The following is a 25,006-nucleotide window of genomic DNA, read 5'->3' on the forward strand; positions in this document are numbered from 1 at the left end:
TCTATTTTTAGTAGAGACAGGGTTTCACCATTTGGCCAGGATGGTCTCGATCTCTTGACCTCATGATCTGGCCGCCTTGGTCTCCCAAAGTGCGGGGATTACAGGCGTGAGCCACTGCGCCTGGCCCCCTCAGAATACTTTCTTACTTTGACTGGCTGTGTGGAAGGAAGGGTTCTTTTGCCTATTAGAAAATAAGTAGATGTCTTGCTTTATTATATATTTGGAAAGCAAATGTCTCTAAAATGGATATAGGATTCAGCTCAGCTGAATTATAACAATAGACAATGTTACCCAAATACAAATCTTCCCATGATTAAAATGAGGCAAAGTATAAGAAGGCCTCAGTGTCATAACTGAACTGTTCTGTTTTCTGAAAACTCTGCGCTCTGTTTGTGCCTCTATGGTTTTGCTTCTTTCTGTTCCTTCTGCCTGGAATGCCATTACTTCTGCCTTCTACTTTACAAATGCCCACTCCTTTATGATCCAGTTTAATTTCATTTTTGGTGTGGAGCTCTTTCCACTTCAAGAGGCTCTTTCCTCGGGGGCTCTGTAGCATTTTGTGCATACTGGAACACTTTAATTCTGCATTTATATTTACCCTGTTATGTTCCAAAGTGTGGGGATGGGGTCTCATTCCTATCTTCGTCCCTAATCTTAGCTGAGGACTTGGTGCAGAATGAGGGATCTGATAACATTTGATCAACGACTACATTAATGACTAAACGAATGAATGAATAAGAACGACTACCAGAAATTACTGCATTAAGTGACTATGGAAGAAACCCAGTTAAATTGGTGTTGTAGGGAAATAATAAGTTTTATAAAAAGATGGCCAATTTAAAAAATAGAGGTAGATTAAGATACAAAGTTTCAAGACCTGTGCTTTTTTAAAATAAGTGTGTCCCCAAATGCACAAAGTGGAAACTCTAGGAAATTAGAGCAAATAAAAAAAACGAACTGGCCTTCCAATGTATAAGTGCTGGACTAAGCACTAAAATCTCTAAATAAAGGGTATAAAAGGTAACGAAAAAATTCCAAAGAGATTATATATCAATTAACTAAGAGGCAGAAAGATGACTTTTTAAAACGGGAAAGACTATCTTTAATGACATGAAATCCACATTTAACAGATGGGGGGCTTACTTGGCAATGAAATGACAGAAAAACAGTTTAAATGAAAAGATAAATATATAATTCCTTACAGAACATAGAATAAAGCAGAATGCAGAACACTGGGGGCAACGAGAGCACTTAGTTGTACCAAAGACACTCTATTACTGCTTAACTGATATGGAATTTATTAGAAAATTAATAACAAGCCATTGGATAGTAACTGTCTGTGGTTGTTATTCCATTCCATTTTGGCTATATTTTCTCTGCAAATTAGTGTGACCCTAAAATGTTTTCAGGATTGTCCAACTTGTCCTAAATTCCATAAATAAACTCTTTCAGAGGATGCTGTTTTTTGCCATGTCTCTATTACGGTTCTTCACAGATGGACCATTTTTGTCCTTCCAAAGTCTAAGAATAACTCTTTCAGTTATCAAGACATACCAAAATCCAGTTCAGCTGCTCCTGTGGGATTCCAGTTAGTTTAGACACATCTGCTGAGATACATGCATTTGAATCCAAATGAAGCTTTTGTTTGATTATACATTTTGAACATTTATGGAGGTTTTCTGGGGCCAAAATGTTTTTCATTTTTTGGCACACCAAACAGAGATCTTCAGTTATAAACACTGCCTTCTGAGCACCTCCAACAGAAATCCAATCTTTTCATGTGAACAGGTGCCTCAGGAAGTTTTTGGAAGGTTTTACACTGAATCAGCTTTCCGATTGGAAACTTTCTGAACATGCAGTCAAATTTGCCAAAGAGACCTTCAAACTTGCTTGAGCAGTTTTCACTCATACAGACATACATTCACACATACAGACAGCCCAAGTAAAAGCAAATCAGAGCCCTGTAAAACTGAAGTATTTTTCTTAAAGGTTAAATATCATATGCAACCAAACTGAACAAAAAGAAATACACAACAGGAGACAGAATGAACGGATAGCACGAGGTTCTTCACTGAGCGTGTCTCCCTTAAAGCCTTACCTAGAGTTTAAGCTATACATCCTTTCAGTAAAGTTTTTTATTTCATCTGGTTTCAAATATATACTCAAGCATTCGCATTTTTAAACACGGCACCATAGAGTATTGCTACTAACGCCTTTCAATCACAAACCCGTTCAAACAGTTATTTTGAAACACTGCCTTCTCTAACACAAATGGGTAAACCAGATTTAAATGTAAAGGAAGAAAAAAATTACTCTTTAAGTCAGGGGTTCTTTAGCAAAGCCCTCATCTTACCTGATTCCCTATAACTTTTACTTTCCAGTTTGAATACAGCATAGACTAAAAAGTTGTTATAGAGTAAAATAACTTTTTAAGCCTTAAGCCTATAAGTTTTTACAGAGTAAAATCACTCCCCCAGTGGGCATGCCTGCAATTCAAGGGGAAATCTGCTTTCAAGTTGTTCTGATGGCCCTGAACCAGATGCTCTAAGATGGCCAGAAACCTTTGTCTACACCCACTTAGCAGATTTCTGGCTCGTTATCAGGGACTAAAAGGTTTATTCACAGAAATGAATAATTTCCTTCGAAATATCCCTTACCCTATTTACATGCTTGCATATTCCTTCCATTTTGTTTTCCCCCTACAGCTTTACTAAGGGAATTAATTATCTGGAAGAACAGGAACATACAGTAAGTACATCTGAGTTACAGGATGAGACACAGTATGTCATCTATTAGGCCTGGCTAAGACCAGCAGCTGATGCTAAATGGGAAGGAACATGCACCAAATGTTTTTTAATCACAAAGTTAGTAATTAATTGCTCTTTAAAATACATTTTATGCTTCTTTCTGTCTGTGTACATGAAATGCACATTTATTACATGCCAAAAATTACAACATTATGGTTTAAATGTGACTGGCACAGAAGTCCGGAAATCAGAGTTAATGTTCCCACAGCAACTTTAATTCTGTCCGTGTGCACATGTAGAGCTATAATAGTCTTCCGTTCCAGGATAATACGTATAGATGGTTTTGGGAGGGAAGCTAAAGACCCATATCCTCAACTGTAGTTACAGGAAAAAAATCAAAGGATAAAAGCTGTGCTCCTTTCCACATATGTGGATAAAAACAATGTCCCCACACCCAGTGTTGTGTAATCAGGGAATGAAAGAATCTGCTGTGATGCCAGCACTCAAGGGGACAGTTTCTGTTGCTGTGGGAACCTGAACTTTGCATTTCCTGACTTTGGGGTAATTAAAATGTCAGCCTTAATGTGGCATTAATGGAGTTTGCCATAAAAATCCTCTGTTTTGTTCTCTAAAAAATTGCTTAAAAGTTCAAAATGAGCCAAGTGTACTAAAAATTTTAATCACACAGACTTGGGCGGGTGAAGCAAATGGTTGGGAGGGGGAGGCCAAGGAAGGTGGATGGCAAGAGTTGGAAAAGGAAGAGCCCACTGGCCTCTGTGAGTGTCCAGCCCCAGCGGAGTGATGCTACCTACGGAGCTAAAGTTAAACCCACCCACACAACAGTTTGGAAATGTGTAAAGGTTCAATGAAAAATAAATAAAAACTGTTCATGCATAAGTGCATCTTGGCAAAGACACAAAAAATGAGACAGTCTGATGAGGCCGGTGTAAAACATGGGAAGGTAAGTCACCACGAATATCAGCTTCCAACAAAAGAAAGACATCAGAATAGGTGGATCTACAGCAGAAGTAGGGAGGATGGCCACAGGGAGGAAAATCACTTCTTTCAATGGGAGCCTTATTTGGGGGAAAACAAAATGGAAGAAATATGCAAGTAAAAGTTCTGGTCGCGTCTATCACATGTATATGACTGTGATGTGCTACAGCTTGATAGCTGTCAAGAAAGGTTTTTCATATGGAGAGCTTCGTCTGCTTTACTGACTTGGTTTAGTCCTGCTTAAGCATTTAAAGGGAGCACTTGGCTCAGCTCATACTCAGCTTGCTTAGTGAGTAACTGCTCTATCAAACACCTAGGGTGTTTTTTACCCTTCAGATTCCATAACTCATCTTAATGCCTTCCATTATCACCATATGAATTTGCTTACCATTCGATTTTTAGCAATGGTGAAGAGGTGGTAAGCTAGGGGGTAATGGGGGAATATTGCTAAAAGGAAATTGTGTTAGTAGGCGCACTGCAAAGCAACATACATTTTAGCAGCAATATTAACCTCATCATCTCACAAAAGAAAGCATATCTCAACTATATTTCTTCTTGTTTTGAATACCACTGGGATCTTTTGCCGAATTTGAAGAGGCTCAGGAGGTTAAACAGTCAACTGAGAATTTAGGGGGTCAGACTTGTCATCTTTGCTGTAAAACACAGCCTGTGTCCTTCATATGCAAAAAAGATGGTGGCTTACCCACCCATGTCAGTTCATAGGCAGAGCTGACTTTTCTTTTGTGGCGATGCTTTATCCATCATGTTTTACAACCCAGTCACCAATATGAGTAGTTGCACATTTTCAAGATGCCTGTTCAGAGCCAGGAATGCCGTCTTTGGGCTCAGAACAGAGAATTCCAATAAGAAATGCTCTCACAATGAGAGCAAATCCATAAACACCCCTCGGTACCCAAATGAGTTAACCACAAGCGAGTCTTTCATCTACCTGGGTGTCAGTTTTCTCGGTTTTCTCATCTGTAAATTGGGAAGGATCATACTGACAGGATATGGGCATTAAATCATGACTAAGAATAATTTTGCTAAACACATGACAAATAAAAAGGTGCTATAAAAATTCAAGCACTTGTGAAAGTTTGGAACAACACACACTGGTGGAATGTTTCTGAAGTTAAAGAGACTAACAAGTCAAGGGCACTATTTTTAAATGCCCCAAATCTGTTGGTTCTAAATAGGAACTGAATATTTTACCTTAAGGAAATTAGGCTTTTAAATTAATCTATGGTAAGAATGACATTTGAAAGTAAAAAAAAAAAAAAAATCCTCTTGAATGCAAGAAGAGCATCCAAAAATTTTAACAGCTTAAAATAAACCTTTTTCCTGTCTTCTCTCAAGCAATCTCCAAATGGACAGATTTCTGTGAATCTTTCCTAAAAACAATTTTCTTCTAAGTGTAGGCTCAAATCAGGACAAACTACAATCCAAATATATTTGGAGAAAAGTATAATCAATTTAAACAACAGGTTGGAACAGAGAAGACTTACACATCTTAATGGCAAAATCAAAGTGACTGTCTAAAAACAGCTGGAGATCAGGTTTCTCCTCCTGGTTTGTTTTTCCAACTGAGCTCACATCCACTGGCTTCCCCAGGGCCACCAAGGAGATGTATGGTGACACCATACTCACGCTGTTCCTGAAACTTACTTCATGCCAATGCTAAGGCCTGGCCAGAGGATGCTTATGATAAAGCACAATAAGTGAAGCCCAGTGCTTTTTCTATTCACAAAACATTCATTTTTGCTGTAACAGAAGATTTCTGGGCTAAGGCAATTCTATGTAATCCATACCCATAAGGTGTGGCAGAAAGCCGGGTAATGAAGACCTGCATGTAGAAACTCCAGGCCCTTCACCACAGGAACGGGCTATTTTCCTGGTGGGAAGGGACAGTGTGCACATGCCTATGGGCACTGTGCCACTCTACTTTCCAATTCTTTCTGTCATTACTATTACATTGAAGATTGCCAGGCAAGAAGGTCCAAGGATGTGACTATTAGGACGGTCCTCAGGACACAGTCCCTGCTTCTGCCCCCTGGTTTCTCTATAGAAGCCTCAACTTCGACTGTTCAAATCACATAGGCCACAGAGATTTGTCTCACGTTACTTCCCTTTTCATTTTCTAGTGACGGCTAGAATATGGTCTTAGCCCAACCTTAAACAGAACAAGCTCTCTTCACCCCAATCCTGCCGCCAGCTCATTTCCCTCTCTTTAGAGACTATCATGATGAAGCAAGTAGACAATGGAATCTCCTGGACCATTGTCTCTTGCCTTCTTTGCAGAATTTTACATTTGTTCTGTCAGAAAAATAACAATAAAAGATTTAGAATCTCATTTCCTAATAATTTTTGTCTTTGTGGACAAAATTTTATTTTTGAAATAAAACTTTGCAGGTCTTATGTTACTCATTTTAAAGAAGAATATGCCAGTTATTTGCATGTTACCAGACATCCTTTATGGAGATCAGTTCAGAAGACTTGTTGGGTATGTTAAGACTAAAAGGAATATTCTTTTGGATTCGACTCCAAAGTTATTTCATTCCTTTCCATTGTCAACACACATGTTTCTTTTTCTCTGAAGTATTGGGTTACATTTCAGAAAAAGAAAAAAATCTCCTAAACGTGATTTATCAACTTGCTTAAAATAGAATTAGAAGAAGTGACTCCCAGATTAGTGGGAAGATGGCAAAAATAAACAGCAAAGAAGTGATTTCAATAGCGACGATCTCATTAAGCTGCCCATTTCCAAATTTAGCCCTTAGGCAGTTTTTTTAATTAAAAAATATTTTTAACCTGGATTCTCATTGGCTGTGTGAAGTCTGGGTGGCTTCTGAATTCTTGGAAGCCATTCTCTTTTCTTCTGTAAATTTATGCTATCCTTTAACCACTTCAAAATAAATTAAAAACTGGAAAGACAGAAATTCAGCCAAGCTACATGAGACTCCAATAACTAATGCAAATCTGACTTGTGTTATGTAATTTCAAAATGGATGTTTCCTTGTGTCTAACTGGCCTTCTGAGGTCCACATTTGGTTGTTCAATTTAGTAATTGTGGAAGTGCCGTTATCCAGATCAAGAATAAATGGATACCAGCAACAAAACTTCTTTTTCTGGGTTAGTGTTATGAAAAGAACGTGTTTTATGTAATTAATCAGCCTTTTAAGGCCAAATGGCATGTCACCTGGCTTTTAAATACACTCTAGCTTTGAAAACTTATAGATATTGGCTGAATGAAAATGGTGGCACATTACTTTTGGCTGCTTTAGAAGACCAAATGCAAAGAGCTTGCTCTGAAAGTAGAAAAGCCAGAACCCAGGGGAGAAGCACTACTCCAAGCACTGCAAAGACACCATCACCTTAGTGGTGTACTCACAATCAGATGACCCGGTGTGAGCGTGAGAGTTTGTCAGTGAATGTGTTGAGTGGATGAGGGCTGGGTCTGGAGACAAAACAGCTTCAAAGTTCAGGCAGGGAAGGCCCGGCTTGGCGCTGGATCCACCCGGCTGAGTAATCTCATTCTCCTCAGATGCCTTCTGGTTTTCAGCTGTCTTGGGTTTCTTCCTGAAAATAAACAAAGGGCCCTTTGAAGGAACTGACTGCATATTTGGGAAAAGGCATTTTTAGAATCTGTTAAAGATAACTTGATTTTTTTTTTCTGAAGGGGGATGGGAGGGAGTCCAGTATGTCCCTTGTTTTAAAACAAGCTGATTCTTGTTTTTTTTCCCTCCAGTAATGGCCTAACTGGGAACACATGAAAGCATATGGGCCAAGCAAACAGCACCACATTTGGACTCTGTTGGCTGCATAAAAAGACCCTGTCCCAGAACTTTAGACAGCTTGAGCTACGTATGGCTGACATTATCCAAGAAAGCATCCCTCTTCCCCCCTTAGGAGTTTTAACATGGTCTGGAAAAATACTAGTGGAAGTTTTACCGTTCTAGCATTTGTCAGGAAGCTTAGAGACAGGACTCGTGGAGTAATGGGAGAAGCACTGGACTGGGAGTCAGGAGACTTGAGCTACCGTACTAGCTGTGCCTCTAACTTGCTGTGTGGCCTTGGGCACCTCACTTCACCTCTCTGGGCTTCAGTTTCCTCATCTGTAAAATAAAGGGCTTGGATTAGAAGGCCTTAAAGGTTCCTTCCAACTTTAAATTTCTACTCGTGGACTACATTAAGGAACATTCAACTTTCTTGCTCTTACTTAGATTTCATTTTAAATAAAATTTCAAATCACAATTTAAATTTGCAGCCTGTACAGATGAGGGGGTAGTGATGGGAGGTTTCTGTTAGAGTAGCAAGTGAAAAGTGAAAAGAAGAGCTTAGATTCTAGTAGCTAAAGAGGGAAGGTGTCATGCAGAGATTTTTCTACTCCAACTCTCATGCAGAGATTTTTCTACTCCAACTCTTTACTCATCCTACGCCTAAGATTTTTGATTTGGTGCATCGTCCTGGAGTTTAGGGTGTGATTGTGTGTTTGGGACATGAGGAAGAGAAGGGTGAAGGGAATTAGAAAGTAATTGTTACTAATTGTTATATGGGGTCAGGAATAGGTAGTAAAACAGCACAGCTATCAGTCAGCTCAGGTCTCCTCTCCCCAGGACAATGCAACTAATATGAAATTAACAAATACTTAGCTTATACTACACAGACCCTAGACCACAGCCAAACTAGTTTATTAGTAATAGTTCCTGAACATTTCTCCAATTCCCTTGGATTTATGTCTTTTTCTATCATTATGTGGACATGACCAGAAAAAGCATTTATTTTATTTGTAGAAGACTATGTGTGGTACAGAATTTGTTGTAAGTAGATTTGTTTCCATGTTTCCCTTGTTTCTATGAGCATGGTAATGGACTTGTTAGGCAGAATATTTTGTATTTAAATTTGTTGTGCTGGGTAGTTAAATCTGCCCTCGCAGAATATGGTGTTATGATTAGTATGCTGTGTTTTCAGTCCAACAGGTTGTGAAATAAAATCTGTTTCTTCAGAGGGCAGGAGGCAGAGATGGCATGGCAAAGATTAGAACAGAGGTGAGGCTGTCAGACATCTTTTTCAGTATGGAGGAAGCCAATACAAGAGAAGCAACAAATGATAAGACCTTATCAATTGATTTTTGAATGGTGACTATGGGAGTAACCCCCAAATCTTGAGTGTCTACATGGACCCTGAAGGAGCTGGTATTCTGATTTTCAGTTTAAAGATGTAGCCAAGATCAAAGTTGCTAAAGCCCAACTCCTTTATTAAAACCAATGCTTTCTCTAAGGTCCATATCTCTATCACTGTTGTCTACCACCAGGTTGGAAACCTCAGCGTCACTATACACCTTCCTTTGCCTTAAAGCCAATTTATAATAAGTTCTTACAGTTCTGCTTCCTTCAAATTTTTTTTCACATCTGTGTTTCCATTCCAATTTCACTGCAATCACCTACTGCTTTTTATCTAGCTGATTGTTTACTAACTGGCTCTCCATCCTCTTTCACTCCTCTAGGCCTGCTTCTTTGCATTCACTAAATCCAAGATGACTACATTAGCCTGACACTCAAGGTCAGTTCCGTATCTCTTCTAACTTTTTTCATGTGTCCTATATATTGGCCATACTGTACCCTCAGATTTCTTGAATATCCTCCAGAACATCCTGGGAATCTACATTCTGGGCTCTACATCTTTGCTCAAGTTTTCTCTTACTTTGAATATCCCATATTTCATCTCTGCCCTGTTGAAATCATACTTATTATCCTTCATACTTATTAAATGGTGTCTTCATCTTATAACTGTCTTGATTCCTCTCTGCCAGATAGGACTTCACTCCCCACAGTGAATTCCTCCCTAGGTCTTTCTCCGAAATGCCTAAGCTCTTTTTTTTCTTAATCTTATTTCACTCACTCAATTTTATTTCAATAATGGCTATTTATGTGCATATCCCTCTTGTGAGACTGTAAGCTCTCTGAAGGTAAGGAAATGTCTTAGTTATTTTAGTATTCCTAGTGTTCACCTATTCTTTTGTTCTTCCTTCTCCTGTCATTCATTCATTTACATATTCATTTTACAAATATTTATGATGTACCCATGATGTGCCAACATGGGCTAAAGAATAAAACAGGACTGGTTCCTTCCCTCCCAGAGTTTACTGCCTTGTCTATACTATTAAGCAATGTAGCTTAGACAAAGCTGTCATTCAATAATTGATTGTGGACAGAATGAAATGAAGCTGAAATTAAAGTGTATTTTAAGAACGGTCATAGTCTGAATCCCAATTAAGTTTCCTACTTTTTATGCAGCAAGGTAGCAAAACTACCTGACTGGCTGCTTTTGCTTGAAGTCTGTGAGGGGTATTTAATAAGAGCAGGACTATTTTGCTCAGTAAGGCTAGGCTGGCCCTCACGATTCATTTAAATATAGGGTCAAAACAGTAATGACATATGTCACCTAGCAGAAAAAAGTGTTTATTTTTGATATTCATAGACAGGGCCTAGGATACTTTCAGATGTGTGCTTCAGAAAATTAAGAAAGCTTTCTTTCAAACATAAGGACATAGCAAAACCACCAATACATTACTCTTTTATTTTTAACACTGCAAAAATTATATTGTTCTTCATATCAATGCCCTTGTTTCCTTCCCTAGATTCGCTCTTGTTTCCTACCTGACATCTTGTATCACACCCTCCTGTTGCCTCAGTGATCACTTTGGGAGAATATTGATAGCACAGAGGCATTGGAGCTACCTCTATAAACAGGAAATGTTAGCAACTCAACCTTTTTGGCTCACCCCCTCATTTGTCTTATATCACTTTACTTACCCTTATACCACTGGGCTGTTTCCCAACTGTCCAGATAATAGAGAACTGCTCACCATCCTCAGAAGCAATTCATGTCCTATCTCACCCTCTCTAATGGTTCTTCGGACTCCTTTTTCCGGAGCTGAGAAACCCTAAAACATAGCACCCGTTTACGTCTAGACATGCACAGGTGCTGTGAATTGACCCCATTTTTGCAGTTCATAGTTTATTAAGGAGGAAAGAATAAGCCTTGTCATAATTAGTTGAAAATACATTTTGAGGCTGTATAAAAAGAATTATAAACATGGCACATCTGAGGGCAAGTCTTTTCAAGCCTCTGTGGCGATGCACTATTCCCTGGAGCCTTTAGAGGGCAGCAGCACACTGGCTGACTCCGGCGGATTTCAGAGAGGCAAACTCCCGACCAGAACCTTCCTCCTGGTCACCATGCCAAAGGTTGATTTGCCAGGCTCTGGCCTCTCAGTCTCTTTCTTTTCAGTTCTCATTCTCTCTCTCTCTCTCATTCTCTCTCTCTCTCTCATTTTCTCTCTCTCTCTCTCCACCCCCTTCCTCCTCTCTCTCTGTTAAAATTATACACTCTGATGAAGTCGCCCCTCAACCGGAAAATGAAAGCTCCAATGAAAAAGTTAGACAAGCCAACAACAACAAAGAAAGAAACCAGGGAAAAAGGAAAAGGGGGCTGGTGACAGGGAAGGACTTAAGAATAAGAAAAGGGCAGATGTTTCGCAAATATATGCAAAGCAAAACTGGGTGTACCCTGAACACTTCCACAGAGAAACAGACCAATCATTGTGCACTTCCTCCCGCCACACTGGTGGAGCTCTGCATTCAAAAAAAGAAAAAAAAAAAAAAAGGCAAAAAAGCGTGGCCGCAGGCACCCGCCTTTCAACGGTCAGTTCTGACATTCTGACTGAACATCTCTCAATTGTCCAAGGAGAACAAAAACATTTTCATCTCCTCACTGCAAACATTTCTGTTATGAGAAAAGGCTGCTTCAAGAATTGGGAGTGTGTTTTAAGGAGACTGGCGGCCGAGTTAGCCAGCAGAGCCTTCTGGTTTTTAACTCTCATTGTGCTGGCCCCAGCAAGAAGTTTTAGGCTGAAACATAGCAGTGAGTAAGACTGTGAAGGATGTTGGCTCTTTCCTAACTAGACCATATTGTATGTGGAAAGAAATATGCATTAAAACATATTGATGATATGGTAGGTATTAAGCATGTTAAATGCATGGAAATTAACCAGATCGGCGGCATTTGATGTATATATTTCACACTCTTTTGCACATATTGCACACATACAGTGATGGCAATGCTTTCTGCAACATATGGAAAAATAAATATTTTATCTGTGTGAGCTCTTAGCAGTCTCCAGGGTGTTGAGAGTGCTCTCTTCTTTCACCCTATCCCAATTTTCTCTCTTCACTGGGCTCCCACCCTCTCTTGCACGTTAATGTGCCTTTTACTTATCAGCTTGGTCTTTTCCTATCTGGTAAGTAATGTGCCTGTTACTTATCAGATAGGAAAAAAGTAGTTGGAACCTCCTATTGGCTCATGATAATTTAGACCAGTGATGCCTCCCCCAATCTTACGGGAGTCGTAACAATTTCCCTACTCATTAAATAGGCTTAGTATCTGGGCAGGAGAGAAAGGGTAGGTGGTAACAAACCACCCCAATAAGGGTGGTAGCGGAACTGCGCTCCACTACCTATTAGCTGTATGTCCTGGGTAGATTACTCCGCATCTCTGAGCCTCATTTTCCTCATCTGTAAAATGGGAATAATAATACCTACCGCTTAGGGTTATTGTGAGGAACAAATGAGATAAGCCATGTAAAGTGATTTGCCTTGTGCTGGCACATGGTAAGAGCTCAATAATGGTAGTTCCTCTCATAGGGATTGTTAGTTCTGTGATATTCATCATGTTAGCTTTAAGAAGACATTTCCGGGCCAGGGGTGGTAGCTCATGCCTGTAATCCCAGCACTTTGGGAAGTCGAGGCGGGCAGATCACGAGGTCAAGTGATCGAGACAATCCTGGCCAACATGGTGAAATCCTGTCTCTACCAAAAATTCAAAAATTAGCTGGGCATGGTGGTGCATGCCTGTAGTCCCAGCTACTCAGGAGGCTGAGGCAGGAGAATTGCTTGAATCCGGGAGTGCAGAGGTTGCAGTGAGCCGAGATGGCGCCACTGCACTGCAGCCTGGAGCAAGAAAAAAACAAAAGAAAAAGAAGACATTTCCCTTCATTTCAGTAATCTGTTTAGATATCTAGATTTTGGGGAGGGGCAAATGGATTGTTATTGTAGCAAAGGCAGAAACAATGTTAGGACCAGCAATCTCTTCCTCAACATTTGATCTTGCCGTATACTTCCTGACATCTCCTTTCTGCTCACATGTTTGTCATTGCTGTGGCTACACTACACCATGAGCTCCTTGAAGCTGAGGGTTGAGCAAGCTGCACTTAGCCTATAGAAGCCCATCAAGCCTGGACACTATGGTCTATTCATTGAGACCAACCTATGGGACTCTGGCTTATCGTGTTTTCTTGCAATTTATCATTTCTCTACCTGGTCTGATGTCCTCACATCAATTTAAGATATTTTAGTGATTAAACACATTTTATTTTCTCAATCTTATTTTTTTTAACCTTGGCAGGGCTGATTTATAATTTTTTTTTCAGTATAATTTCCTCTTAACTGTATCAGTCAGGATCCTGGCAAAAATGATGGCACATGCAAAGTTTTTAGCTAAAGAGGATTTAATGAAAAAATTGTATTTGGAGCTGCAGATGAGGTTAAGGGACCTCAAGAGAGATAGCACCAGCTACTAGCAATAGTAGAGACTGCCAGGTACTAGCAGTAGTGGAAAGCTTTAAACCATTTAAACTGAAGGGGCAAGTAAAATGGTGATGAATTCTGAGTCCAGTCAGAATTGGAGTTGGGAAGGAGGGCTGAACTAACACATTTCCTGACCTCTCTCTTCCCCCACTTTCACATCTCCTGCTGATGTCTCCTTTTGGTCAAATTCAAAGGGAAGCCCAAGGACAAGAGAGCCTGGGTAATGTAGTCCAGAAGGCCAGTCTTCTGGGTCACACATCCGGGCAAAGAATGGTTCTGGAGTTTTTTTGGGGGGTAGAATGGGGTGGCAAGACTAATCAACATATGTGTTCTTCTCTCTTATACTTTCAATTATACTTTCTGGAAGGAAAGACAGAACAAAATAAGTTCTGTCTTAGCTTCCATGTACCTATTATGTCGAATTGCCACTCACAGAGCAAGAAAAGAGAATGTAAGCTCAGCCGAGCAGGGATTTTTGTTTGTTTTGCTTGCTGCCATATTCCTAGTTCCTAGAACAGTGTCTGGCACATAGTAAATGCTCAGCAAATTTTAAATGACTGAGTAAATATACTCACCTCTGCCGTGACAGACTTTATATATATATCATCTCATTGACTTATCACAATAATCTGGTTAAGTAGGCAGGGCCACTGAGCATTATTGTGCAGGTGGTATGGGGGGTGGGTAGGTATTAAAATTTAATATGTGCCTCCCCAACCCACTTCCAAGCCTTGTGACTAGGCCCAAAGCATTGTCAACCCACCAGAAGAGATATACTTCTGCAAATGATTCACATTTTAATTTTTTATCCTCTTTATTGATTTTTGCACCTAGCAAGTTTCTGTTTTATTATTATTATTTCTCTTTTATGCATTGGAAAGCCAAGTTTCTAAATAGCAAAGACTGCAAAGATTATAACCCAATCTGTCCATTCTCTAGGGCCCATGAGAAGTAAAAGCAGGCACTGGCATTCTGCACAGATGAAATACTTCCTACGACAGAAATACATGCTCACTTGTGGACTTCTCTGTAATCTGTAGGCAACATAGCTCCTGATTTCTAGGTCTGGATCTGGGTTCTCTGTAGCACAGGAAGGTAAGAGTGATAAGAACTCTTTTCCCTCTTAAAGGATATAGAAACTTTTAAACCCATCTGCATCATAGTAAGGCTGTGTTATCTGTATCAGCATAGTTACTCTGTGATGAAGAAAAACTCAGAAAACTATCCAGATGTGGGAATTTCTCGGATATTCCTTGCACTTGAACTTAAGGATGAATGAAGGTATATACAAGTAAGTTCCTTGTGTGGGTGTGGACTGAAGAAACTATGTTTGATCTTCTGTCATGTCTTTAGTCCCCAGTAACTCAGTCCTATTAGTACTATAGAACACATTCCCCTCCGGGAAAGGCAGGCCTGTCTATCACCTACACAGCAGCCCCCATCAACTATGATTCAGTTGACTGGAAGCATTAAAGGTAAAAAAGCAACACAAAATAAAGCAAAACTCTGGCTTCATCCCTTTAGGTTTGATTTATACCAGAATAGCTAAAGACATAGAAATATGAATGTAAATATCCTACCTGAAGCCTAAGAGGGATGTTAGTCTCCCAGGTTTAGCGTTTTCCAGTAACATAGAAGTCTGTAAAACACCATCCCATTACCTGCCTCATAACATATAGGAAAACTTGTGAATATAACAACTAGTTATTGTTTTAAAATGTGTAATTAAGTTATTTTGCATGCAGAACTTCTAAATAATTCAAATGACTGGCTTTTCTATTGGAAAATAGCATATATTCATTTGTTATTTCAGCAATGATTAATGAATACTTGATATCAAACTTTCATCAGTATTTTCCCATAGGTATCATATCTCCTACCCCAAATTATTTCTGTACTTTTCCTTGCAAGGTCTGTACTTCTCCTACATAAATGCCTTGCATGGCGGGAACTAAATCAACTACACAGACCCATACATCCAGAGAGCAGAGGTGAGCTGGATACAAGTGGCTTAGAGATGTGGTGGAAGGAGGCCAGAGCTCCAAGGGAAGGGCAGCAAGGAGACAACAGCATGGGTTGCAGCTCAGACAACAGGTAAATAAAACCAAGCAAAGCTGCTGGTCACAGATTTGACCAGGGTGGCAAGAAATGACAACCTACCATGAGATTCAACAGTGGCACGGAAGGATGATGAGAAGCAAACAGATTAGGAGAAGCTGCCACCACCGTACATAGAGGCACAGATGACCAAGCAGAACAGCACCAGTCCCTGCAAGGTGTGCTCAGATACAGCTCGGCACAGCCATCTGGCCAGGAGGGAATGATAATGCACATGGTGTGCATTGCAGCCGGGAAGTTGAGAACCGCTGTGGGCACCTCAGGACTGAGTCTGGTTACCCTGCTGATCCAAGAAATGAAGCCATCTAAAATTTTGCCTGCTTTCACAATTTTCTGTGTGTGTGTGTGTGTATTAAACAAAGTGAACTAAGAAGCCTTTTATTGGAGACATAATGTACTCACAGTAGTTTCAAAATCAATGGTGTCACTCTTCAGGTAAATTACTCCAAGGCTTGGGCCTAGTGCAGATGTTCATTGGGGCAGGGAGCAGAGAGCGGCTGCATCTAGATCAGACAAAAAACAAAAATAAGGTTGTTAAATGAACAGGTGATGGTGATGGCAATTATTTATTTTGATAGGAAAGAACTTTGGGACTTGAGTGAGAGGTTGGTTGTTTGGTTCTACATCTTTGCACCAGAGAATGGCGAGGTACGGAAGGGAAAATGGAGAGGATGTTGTCCAGGCTCCATTTTCAGTGCTTTCACCTAACTGCCTGTGCAGCCTGGGACATCAACAGTACCCTGTCAGTGCGGGTGGAGCTGATTTTGTGGTTCTGACTTAGAAGCTGAGTTGTGGGTGACAGTGGGGGAAGGAAGTAGAAACAGTGTCCTTCAACCTTCCCACAGTTGATTCTTCTAGTATCCTTTTCTTTTTTTTTTATTTATTATATTTATTTATTTTTTATTCACACATAAAAATTGTATATATTTATGGTATAAAACATGATGTTTTGATACATGTATACATTGTGGAATGGCTAAATCAAACTAATTAAAATATGCATTACCGGCTGGGTGTGCTGGCTCACACCTGTAATCCCAGCACTTTGGGAGGCCGAGGTGGGAGGATCACGAGGTCAGGAGATCGAGACCATCCCAGCTAACACAGTGAAACCCCGTCTCTACTAAAATACAAAAAATTAGCCAGGTGTGATGGCGCACGCCTGTAGTCCCAGCTACTCAGGAGGCTGAGGCAGGGGAATCGCTTGAACCCGGGAGGCGGAGGTTGCAGTGAGCCGAGATTGCACCACTGCACTCCAGCCTGGCAAAAGAGCAAGAGTCCATCTCAAAAAAAAAAAAAAAAAAAAAAAAAAAGAATTACCTCATGTATTTATCACTTTTTCACGGTGAGAACACTTAAAACCTACTCTCAGTAATTTTCAATATATACTACATTCTTATTAACGATAGTCATGAGGATGTACAGTACATCTCTGGAGTTATTCCTCCTGTCTAACTGAAATTTTGTGTCCTTTGACTGATGTCTCCTCAGCCTCTGGCAGCCACCATTCTAATTTTTGCTTCTATAAATTAAGCTTTTATAGATTCCCCATATAAGTGAGGTCACGTGGTATTTGTTTTTCTGTGCCTGGCTTTTCTAGTACAAAAAAAAGCCTATTTTTTCCCCATATATCATGGATGACCTCTAGATTCATCCATGTTCTTGCAAATGACAAGATTTCCTTCTTTTTGAAGGCTGAATAGTGTTCCATTGTGTACTTTTACCACATTTCTGATATTCTTGATTTCATTTCAGTCTCTCTCTCTCTTTATTGCTTAGTTCTTAATGTATTCTAGTGACACCCATTGATCTGGGCACGTTCTGAGCATTCCCTCTGTCCTTCACTGCAAAGGCTCCATTTTCTTCCATAGGCTCTAACCCTGAGGACACCGAATTACCCTATTTTTTCCCCTATACCTCAGTCTGCTATTCTGCCTTCTTCACTGGCTTATTTTCTTTCTTCTGTTCTCTAAATGTAGACATTCCTCTAGATCCTCTCCTCAGGCTTTTTCTACCCCAGTCCTCCCTGACCTCAACAATCACTTCTCCATGGAGAGCATCCACATTGCTATCTTTAGTTCTAGCTTTTCTACAGAGCTGCACACCCACATTCTAAATGACAGCTGATTATTGGTTCACTCGTTCCTTTGTCCATTCATTCAGTGTTTATATAGCATCTATGAGGCACCTGGATGAATACAACAGGGTCTCTAACTTTGAGAAGTTCACATCGCCATCAAATACTACACAGGCTTTTCTAATTCGAAAGTTTAGAACTTAATTCATTGTCTTTCCTTTAAAATCTGTTCCTTCTCTAGACGTCCCATTTCTTGCCATTGGTATTCTCTTCATCCAGTTACGTGGGCCTACAGCTGGGGAGTCATCTTTAATTCTTCCGTTTTTTTTTTCTTCCTACATCCAATTAGCTACCCAATCCTGTAGATTCTACTCTGATTGTGATTCCTGAATCAATACCTGTTTTCTATACCAACCCCTATTTCTCCCTTTGCTACCTACTGTGAGAACATCTATGAAAAGCTCCTGACTGGTTTCACTTTTCCAGTTTTTCTTTACCTCTTGTCCATCCTTCACACAAACATTACATTAATTTTTCTAAAGTGCCCTTCTAAACATATCACTTCTTTGCTTACAGTCCTCCTTGCTTATTGGATTAAATTCAAACTTCTCAGTTTGGTATTCAAAGCTGCTACAATGTAGCCCAGTCTAGTTTCTCACTCTTATCTCTACACTCCATTCTACACTCCAGCAAAGTCCTACTCTTTCCCACCATGTTCATGGTATTTCTTCCTTTCTTTCAATGTCTACATGTAGCTTCTTCAAGGGCCATCCAAATGCCACCTCATTTATGAAGCATTTCACAAAGGAGAGTGCCCTTCTTAAATATTATTAGCACATTCTGTACTACTCCCTTTGCATATTCTACCAATTCGAATGGTTATTTGTGTAATTTGTCTTCCTTCTTCATAAGCCCTTTGAAAGCTGAGACAATTTTTACTCTGAGTACCCTATAGTGGGTCATGACTTCTTGCACGTTAAGTTTGCACTATGCTGATAATCTGCTGAACTGAATTTAAAAAGAATAAACACTCTTGCCTTGAGTCATAGAAACAGGGACTAAATTGAAAAGGCCTAAAAGCTCATCTGCTTCAACCCCCTCATTTTTCAGATGAAGAGATGAAGGGAACTGACTTGCTCAAGGTCGCATCCTTGTTAGTGGCTGGGCAAGGATAACAGACATGAAAGGCCACAGATTAATATTTATCAGTGCTTACTTGGCACCAATAGGCCCAACAGATCATCAGTAATGACAAGACCAGAGAGAGGGAGGTTGGGGTGTGTAACCTGCAAAAATATATTGTGTTCCAAAATATAACAAATTTGCTTCATTTATTTGCTTCAACAAACCGAACTAATAAATATCTTTTATAGTTAAATGTTGTCTAAAAAATGAGGGTGGATTTAAAAAACAAGGAAGCAAAGTTTTCTAACATTACCAGCAGAAATAATTATGACAATACTGTCAACACCACTGGGGAGGAGGTGCGGATGGTTAATGGGTACGAAAAATAGAAAGAATGAATACGACCTACTATTTGATAGCACAACAGAGTGACTATAGTCAATAATAACTTAATCGTACATTTTAAAATAACTAAAAGAGGGTAATTGGATTGTTTGTAACACAAAAGATAAATGCTTAAGAGGATATATCCCCCATTCTCCATGGTGGGATTATTTCACACGGCATGCCTATATCAAAACATCTCATGTACCCCAGAAATATATACACCTACTATGTACCCACAGAAATTAAAAACAAATAAAATGTTAAAAACACCACTGGGGTGATAAACTCAGGCTGAAAATAAGAATAAAGAAATTTCTCATGCTTTGGAAAAGCTGTGTGTTCAGCTGGAGTTCTTGGTGAAAACATGCAGTAATTCCATGGTTAAATTCATTACTTTGTAGAAACAAACTATTGGCAATCTGCTATTATGCCACATTAACACTTCTTTTTCCACCTAGCTTAGCCTAGTACTCATTCTCTAGGTTTGTTTAAATGTTTACTTGTTTTTCTTTCCTTATATTACTAATTTACTTGTAGAAATGCATACACAATTGCCTCTGAGTCTGTTCAAATTTTCTTGCCTTGTTCTTCTCTTGTAGTAGAGGAAACATTAGTTGTTTCTCTTCTCTATCCTTATCCTCAAACAGAATCATTTTCTCTCACCCAAAGATGAAAAGCCCAACAAAACATGCTGTGGGGCTAATAGTGTTTACCTAGGTGAGGAAAACAGACTTTTCCAGGGAATCTCAGTAATTATTACTTGGCCAGAAAAGCTCAGCTCTTAAATGTTAGCTCCAATACTACAAGACCTCATCTGCATCTCCCAGGTGAGCGCTTGACTCACTGTTACTCACCAGAGGAAAACCTTGGTAGGTAGCATTAATCAAACTCTTTTTGGCCAGTATGGTGGAGCCATGCTATGCATTGAGACATCCATTAAATAGCATCACCCCAGCAGCCACACAAACAGCAAAATGGGCTCAAGAGCTCTTCATTGTTCTTTCTAACCCGTCATAAGGCTGGACAGATTATTGACACTTCACCAGATAGAACTTACTTCTCCTTTTGCCCCCTGGCAACTACATTAAAATCATAAAGGAAATCACTCATCAATAGTACATTGCAGTGAAAAATTATCTGGCAAATTTACAAATCCTTTGTGTAATTATATAAATGTACATTTTAAATATATCTAAAATCTGATTTACATTGTGCATTTTATAATTAATACAACCATAGTATGTCTGTCCTTTAATTAAATCCTTCTTTCTCAGTCCCACATCCTGCTGCTATAATCTTACTTTCATTTTTGGCAAATTGTCACCTAGCTCCATCTTCTTTCCCCTTTTGCCTTAGTACACACCTGAGCGTCTATTAATCAGAACCACTGCATGGTGTGTCATGTTTTATTGCTTAAAGGGTGGTTACACTCTAAAAAAGATTCAGTGAGAATGACTTCATGGGGTTTCACATTTATTCTCTTTTAATGACTTTCATATCCAGTGTACTCGGTTTTTAAGTCAAAAGATAATTTTGAGGGGCTGCTGATGCCACAAATTCTCCCTAGAACCTGAAAATCCAGCTGTTGTCTCTGCTTCTTACATCATCACTGTAATAAAGAATCTGCTCTTGGAACCCGGCTGGCAAGTTTCTTGATGGTGTCAGAGGCGAACAGACAGTAGGTCACTTCTCTACAGCCCGTTTCATTGTTGGCGTTTCTGCAGATCTGTCTTGGAAGCCCTTAGAGAGCAGAGCTGTTATGAAATACACCGCCACATATCAATGTAAGGAACTTTCTGCAGATGTCTACTTTGAGTATGGCCTGTCCCATTCCTAGGAAATCACACCACATCATTCTAAAATTATAGATGGGGGGTTCATGATTAAAGTTTACAAGAAAGGTAATAGTAACAATAACAGCTAGCATTTATTGGATGTCTAAATTTTATCAGGGACGGCACCAGGCATTTTTATAAATGAGTATGTTCTTGTTTAACCCTGATAGCAATGCTATGGTGTATGTTTTAGTATACCCATTTTACAGATAAGGAAAAGTGAGACTTAATGGGCTTACGTAACAGGTCGAAGTTTAGAAAGCTACTGGATAGTGAGGCCAGAATCCAAACCCAGATCTCTCTGAGTCTAAATCTGTACTCTTTTCACTATATAACAACTGTTCCAACGCAGCATGGACACGGGACACATTTCTAGTTCCCGCTGTGATCACAGCACAAGGAAGATGCTTATTTCCACGATGGTTCAGAGCCACTGGAAAGATCTGGGAGCACAGACTCCAGGAGAAGGAACTATTTCAGAAACTGCCAATAAGTATAGTCCCTTCCCTCCTCCTTTCTAATTGCAGATGAGAATGTCTTCTAACAGTCTTCTCAAACTCTAATGAACAAACGAATCACCCAGGGCTTCTGATTCAGCATGTCTGGGGTGGAGCTTGTGATCCTGCATTTCTGAGAAGCTCCCAGGTGATGCTGATGCTACTGGACTGGGACCACAGGTCTTATTTCTGACACTCTCCTTTCTACTAGGGTTGTTTTTGAAGGAGCAGTTCAAGCCAAATAACTTGGCTAACAGTTCACACAGCCAGCTGACTGGTTTCTGATTCTAGGCCAGTTTGTCAGGTCATCAGGCATTACACAGAATTCAAGGAGTTCTTAGCATAGAGCACACTGTCAAAAAATTGTTTTTAGATCCCCAAGGGTTTTCCCCTCTCTCTGGAAATTCAAAATGATAATGTCTCTAACATGTAAAGTTCCTATTTTTTTACATTATTGTTATTTTTAACAATAATTATCTGGTAATAATTCAAATAACACCTTCCCTCTGAGAAATTCAATGAGCTTTACTAACCTTAATTGTCTAACAGCAATTCCCAGGTGAAGATAAAGCTGTCTCAAAGATCATAGTAAATTTAAAATTGTTCCACTTCCCTCGTTTCTTTGCCCCAAATGTAGTGGTGAGTTAGTGGGGACGGGTTACTAATTGGCAAAGGCCCACTATCATAATTTGAGGCACAGCAAATTTCATAAAAAGGATACATCTAAGAAATAATTAGCAGAGAGGTCATTGTGGGGAATACAATGTTAGAAAAAAAAGAGTTAGAAAGTGTAAGATAAGAAAAGAGAAAGCAAAATCAGGACTAGCTGATGACCTCCGATGAGACATTTAACCTCTAGGTGGCTCAGCTTTTCTATCTGTAAAAAGAGGAGGTTGGTTTTATGATTTTTAAGGTCCCTTAAAACTCTAATAGTCCCCTGAGAAGGAAGATGTGGGAATTAAGTAGCTCATCAACCTGTTAAACCATTAAACACGTTAAGGAAGTCTATTTGACTTTTAACTTTTTAGCTAATTACCCGAAACAAATTCCCAAGTCTACATCACCAGCCCCACCTCTCTGGAAACTGGTGAGAAAACCATTTAATGAATAAGGCACCAAAGACATCACGGCCAGATAAACTAATCAGGAACACCATCGTCAGCTTACTGATGCTGTGATAACTATTTTACTTTTTAGGTTTTAGTTCCTTAATTAACCACTAGTTAATACCCATGTCCATAAGAAACACCTCTGATGGCTTGAAGACCCCTGGGATGGCCCTGCCAACACAAGGTGGAATCACAATCCCACTGTTTGTCACATTAAATCTATGTTAATTTTCTCCATAGAGACCTCTTGATTCCTCTTTGACAGTTCATAAACTCTGTTAATATAAGTTGCACATCCCATGCCATGAGCCTTAGCATTATCAGATACAGTTGATTCTTGTTTAAAATAAGAGATCTTTTGGATCAGAGTACACGTAAAAACACACACACACACCCACACACACAATCATGAATTTCTGGTTTTAATGAATCTGGCCTGGTGATGGGAACCCGTCTATTATGTCACCGGATACTGGAACCTTCTTATCCAGAAAGCCTGCCACAGGTCATGTTAATAAGGTCGTTTTAAACTCTGTAATGAGAATTCTAACATGAGCATGATTTATGACACAGCATTTTATTTGGTATTATCAGAGTTTCCTATACCTTACCTCTTGCAGTGAGTATGTGTTCTGAATTAACCATTATAGTTTGTGGTAAATGGAAAAAAGGTACAGAGAAACATCACAGTGGCATTACTCCAGATAACACACTCTGTCACTGTTCCCAAAGTGAACATCATTTCCCTCTTCCTGCTCCCATCACTTCAATAGTAACTTTGGCTATTATTGACTAAATGCTTACCGTGTGGCAGGCATTCAGCCTTTTCACAGATAGCTTTATTTTCTTACAATTACTCTTTGAAGTTGGGAATTATATTCCCATTTTATAGACGAAGGAGGTGAAACTGATACTCAGGAAAGGTACAGTTATTGGCCATTAGTCATGAAGGCAGAGGGTAGCAAAGCAGAGTTAAGGGCCAGGTTCTAACCACATGTTCTAGAGTTTAACCTACACCAGGCTCACAATCACCAAACCACTGATCTGCCTTCATTCCACTCCTCTTCATTTGTGGTCCCCACCATTGGCTTAGGCTAGATTCTTCTTCATGGCTCTCTCATGTCTTCTTGAATATTTCTTGAAATTTCTCAAAACCTTCTACACTTGATTTATGTTTTCCCTCCCTGTATTAATAATTTAATCCAAAAACTCATTAACACTTCTTTTCAACAGACTTTACCACCCCTTTTCTTAGCTCTCATACTCCTTCTAAATTACTCTTTTGAGGCCTCACATTTGACATCAAATGTTCCACACCCAGCTATTGAACTCACTTTCCCAGAAGCCCAAGGAATCTATTGTTTTCAGCTGGTTCATTAGTAGGCCCCAGCTGGCCTTACCAGATGTATTTGCCCAGTTTGATCTTGCCCCATGATCAACCATTTCAACACTGTCCTCAGTAACCATGCAGATTTCCTTCCTTTTCTAACTTTCTATGTGCAGTGCCTCCTTTTACATTCATCAACTGTGAATCCATATCACCATTCTCCATTTGCTCCCACTCTCAGAACAAAAGGCTACACATGCATGCTACCTGGACCTATGCTTCTGCCCACTGTTTCCAGGTACAACCTATGGCAGTTTTTCTTAGTTTGTTCTCCTTTTATGAAGTCCCATTCTCTTTTTCAGTTGATGAGCTAGCATCCTAGTTTAATAAAAGGATCTACACCATGCAGTGTGGTAAGCTTATTAGCTCTCATCTCCTCTAATATCTCTGAATTTTCATTATTTTATTTCTTCAGGATATATCTTTTCCCATGTTCCCTTCGTATCTTGAAGGTTATTCTCTCTACTTCTCTTTATCTTCCTTTGGTTTCATCAGGGATACTTTCTCTGTAGCTGATAGCATATCAATTTCTAATAGTACTAGATTAATCATCACAACATACCTTTTTTTTTTAGTCCTGCATTCAACTACTGCCCTTCAAAAATCTTTTCAGATGGTGTATCTTAAAGTGTGTTTCATACTGGAACTTCAAGATGCATCTCAAAAAAAGTTCCTTGGTCAAGTAAGTTTAGGAAACACTGAAAACTATATATTCTATTTTCAAACTCGCAAGTGTACACAGGATATTAAGGTGCTGGAAGCCTAATCTTTGTCCAGGCTTACTGGATTACAGACTCCCCCATCCCCCCTTTTAATGGAACACTTATTTAACCTCAGAATATGCTTCGGGAAAAGATGCTTTAAGGGATTCCCCTGGTTCCAAACTCTTAAGCCTGGGCTCGGAAATTCACTGACTCCCTATCAAATGAGTCCTCTCAGATTTCCTTTCCATTAATACTCCACATGGTCTAAACTGGTTAACTTACAGGGTGTCAGAAAGACTAAGCACATTTCTATCTCTGAGCTACTGTATATACCAGTTTGGCTTCTTGGAATACCTTTATCACCTTTCAAAAAATTATAT

General features: G+C 39.5%; 1 protein-coding gene across 50 annotated transcripts in view; it reads right to left on the reverse strand.

The window, feature by feature from the left end:
- The window catches only part of ZBTB20 (zinc finger and BTB domain containing 20), an 830,234-nt gene that overhangs the window by 58,538 nt on the left and 746,690 nt on the right, over nucleotides 1-25,006 (reverse strand). For 27 of the 50 annotated variants that reach the window (XM_055110295.2, XM_063602515.1, XM_055110297.2 and 24 more), the window contains 3 exons: nucleotides 15,908-16,008; nucleotides 7,692-7,855; nucleotides 7,132-7,319 (listed from right to left, as the gene is read on the reverse strand). In XM_055110295.2, coding sequence (XP_054966270.1) covers nucleotides 7,132-7,319; nucleotides 7,692-7,702 — 199 coding nt within the window. In that variant the 5' untranslated portion in view covers nucleotides 7,703-7,855; nucleotides 15,908-16,008. Of the gene's footprint in view, nucleotides 1-7,131; nucleotides 7,320-7,691; nucleotides 7,856-14,967; nucleotides 15,049-15,907; nucleotides 16,009-25,006 lie in introns of all 50 variants that reach the window. The other 23 variants (XM_055110294.2, XM_055110296.2, XM_063602516.1 and 20 more) reach the window with 3 other exon arrangements.

This window comes from Pan paniscus, chromosome 2, assembly GCF_029289425.2.
Source record: "Pan paniscus chromosome 2, NHGRI_mPanPan1-v2.0_pri, whole genome shotgun sequence".
In the NCBI taxonomy this organism is placed as follows: domain Eukaryota; kingdom Metazoa; phylum Chordata; class Mammalia; order Primates; family Hominidae; genus Pan; species Pan paniscus.